At 56.7% G+C, this 3,409-nt stretch overlaps 1 protein-coding gene across 1 annotated transcript in view; it reads left to right on the top strand.

The window, feature by feature from the left end:
• Positions 1-1,736: 1,736 nt before the first annotated feature.
• Positions 1,737-3,409, top strand: part of LOC142922734 (bromodomain and WD repeat-containing protein 3-like) — a gene marked incomplete at its 3' end in the record, with an annotated part of 22,238 nt that continues 20,565 nt past the window's right edge. The window contains exons 1-2 of the mRNA XM_076063569.1: positions 1,737-1,776; positions 3,011-3,161. Of these exons, the coding sequence (XP_075919684.1) occupies positions 1,751-1,776; positions 3,011-3,161 (177 nt within the window). The remainder of the gene's footprint in view (positions 1,777-3,010; positions 3,162-3,409) is intronic.

The following is a 3,409-nucleotide window of genomic DNA, read 5'->3' as shown; positions in this document are numbered from 1 at the left end:
GGTGGTGGTGGTGGTGATGGTGATGGTGGTGATGGTGGTGGTGATGGTGGTGATGGTGGTGGTGGTGTTGATGGTGGTGGTGATGGTGGTGGTGGTGGTGATGATGGTGGTGGTGGTGATGGTGGTGGTGATGGTGGTGGTGATGGTGGTGGTGATGGTGGTGATGGTGGTGATGGTGGTGATGGTGGTGGTGGTGATGGTGTTGGTGATGGTGGTGATGGTGATGGTGGTGATGGTGGTGGTGATGGTGATGGTGGTGGTGATGGTGGTGGTGGTGGTGGTGGTGATGGTGGTGGTGGTGATGATGGTGGTGATGGTGGTGGTGGTGGTGATGGTGGTGGTGATGGTGGTGGTGGTGGTGATGGTGGTGGTGATGGTGGTGATGGTGATGGTGGTGATGGTGGTGGTGGTGGTGGTGATGGTGGTGGTGATGGTGGTGATGGTGGTGCTGGTGTGATGATGATGGTGGTGATGATGGTGATGATGATGGTGATGGTGGTGGTGGTGATGGTGGTGGTGATGGTGGTGGTGATGGTGGTGATGGTGATGGTGGTGATGGTGGTGATAGTGGTGGTGATAGTGGTGGTGATGGTGGTGATGGTGGTGGTGGTGGTGATGGTGGTGATGGTGGTGGTGGTGATGGTGGTGATGGTGGTGGTGATAGTGGTGGTGATGGTGATGGTGGTGATGGTGGTGGTGATGGTGGTGGTAGTGGTGGTGATGATGGTGGTGGTGGTGGTGGTGATGGTGGTGGTGGTGATGGTGGTGGTGGTGGTGATGGTGATGGTGGTGATGATGGTGGTGATGGTGGTGATGGTGGTGATGATGGTGGTGATGGTGGTGGTGATGGTGGTGGTGATGGTGGTGGTGATGGTGGTGGTGATGGTGGTGATGGTGGTGGTGATGGTGGTGGTGGTGGTGGTGATGATGGTGGTGGTGATGGTGGTGATGGTGGTGGTGGTGGTGATGGTGGTGGTGGTGATGGTGATGGTGGTGATGGTGGTGGTGATGGTGGTGGTGGTGGTGATGGTGGTGGTGATGGTGGTGGTGGTGATGATGGTGGTGGTGGTGATGGTGATGATGGTGGTGGTGGTGATGGTGGTGATGGTGGTGGTGATGGTGGTGGTGGTGATGGTGATGGTGGTGATGGTGGTGATGGTGGTGGTGATGGTGGTGGTGGTGGTGATGATGGTGGTGGTGGTGATGGTGGTGATGGTGATGGTGGTGATGGTGGTGGTGATGGTGGTGGTGGTGGTGATGATGTTGATGATGGTGATGATGGTGATGATGGTGATGGTGTTGGTGGTGGTGGTGATGTTAGTGATGTTAGTGGTGATGGTAGTGATGGTGATGTTAGTGATGTATAGTGGTGATGGTGATGGTAGTGATGTTGATGGTGGTGGTGGTGATGTTAGTGATTGATGATGTTGGTGATGATGATGGTGATGGTAGTGATGTTAGTGGTGATGGTGATGGTAGTGATGTTGATGGTGATGTGGATGATGGTGGTGATGATGTTAGTGATGTAGTGATGATGATGTTAGTGATGTTAGTGGTGATGTTAGTGATGTTAGTGATGATGAGTTAGGGGTGATGGTAGTGTGATGATAGCAGGTGATGTTGATGATGTTCTTGTTGGTGGTGGTGATGATGATGCAGGTGATGTTGGTGATGTTAGTGTTGGTGGTGTTGCTGCAGGTTTGTGGTGGGAATCGCGGCGTGCAGTGGAAGGCGCCCACTTGTACTCAACATGGCCCCCTCACCCTCCTCACCAAGGTCCTCACCCATTCACTCACCACTCACGCACTCACCCACTCACTCCATCACCACTCACCCACTCACACCACCCTCACGCCCACCCCCCTCCCCTCACCCCCTCACACCACTCACCCACTCACCCACTCCCCACCACTCACCAGTCACTCAGTCACTCACCTCACCACTCACCCACTCACTCACTCACTCAATCAGTCACAAACTCACCACTCACTCCCACTCACTCACTCACCACTCCACCCATTCACTCACCCCATTCACTCACCCACTCACTCACCCACTCACTCACCCACTCATTCACCCACCCACTCACCCACCCACCCACCCACTCACTCACCACTCACTCACTACCACTCACTCACCCACTCACTCACCTACTCACTCACTAACCCACTCACCCACTCACTCACTCACTCACCCACTCACCCACTCACTCACTCACCCACTCACTCACCCACTCACTCACCCACTCACTCACCTACTCACTCACTAACCCACTCACCCACTCACTCACTCACTCACCCACCCACTCACCCACCCACTCACTCACCCACTCCACCCATCCACTCACCCACTCACTCACCCACTCACCCACTCACCCACCACTCACCCACCCACTCACCCACCCACTCACCCACCCACTCACTCACCCACTCACTCACCCACTCACTCATCCACTCACCCACCCACCCACCCACTCACTCACCCACTCACCCACCCACTCACTCACCCACTCACTCACCCACTCACCCACTCACCCACTCACTCACACACTCACCCACTCACTCACTCACCCACTCACCCACTCACTCACTCACCCACCCACTCACCCACTCACCCACCCACTCACCCACTCACTCACTCACTCACCCACTCACCCACTCACTCACTCACCCACTCACTCACCCACCCACTCACCCACCCACTCACCCACCCACTCACTCACTCACCCACCCACCCACCCACTCACCCACCCACTCACCACCCACCTACTCACTCACCCACTCACTCACTCACCCACTCACTCACTCACTCACCCACTCACTCACCCACTCACCCACTCACTCACTCACTCACTCACTCACTCACTCACTCACCCACTCACCCACCCACTCACCCACCCACTCACCCACCCACTCATTCACCCACTCACCCACCCACTCACTCACCCACTCACCCACCCACTCACCCACCCACCCACTCACCCACCCACTCACCCTCTCTCCCCGTGTAGTGGTGAGCGTGGTGGTGGTGGTGGTGTCACGGTTACCATGGTTACCATGGTTGCCTGGGACCGCCGTGATGAGTTCGTCGTCACGGCAACGAGCAACTTCCTGCTCAAAGTGTGGAGCTCTCACACGGGGCAGCTCCAACACTCACTAAGGGTGAGCACCACCACTCACCACCGCTCACCACCACCACTCACCACCACTCACCACCACTCACCACCACCGCTCACCACCACTCACCACCACTCACCACCACCACTCACCACTCACCACCACCGCTCACCACCACCGCTCACCACCACCACTCACCACCACTCACCACCACTCACCACCACCACTCACCACCACTCACCACCACCACTCACCACCACTCACCACCACCACTCACCACCACTCACCACCAC

This window comes from Petromyzon marinus, unplaced genomic scaffold (assembly GCF_048934315.1).
Source record: "Petromyzon marinus isolate PM22_M1 ecotype Great Lakes invasive population unplaced genomic scaffold, UKy_Petmar_22M1.pri1.0 PM_Scaffold_150, whole genome shotgun sequence".
Taxonomy (NCBI): domain Eukaryota; kingdom Metazoa; phylum Chordata; class Hyperoartia; order Petromyzontiformes; family Petromyzontidae; genus Petromyzon; species Petromyzon marinus.
This window is presented reverse-complemented; position numbering and strand designations above follow the sequence as displayed.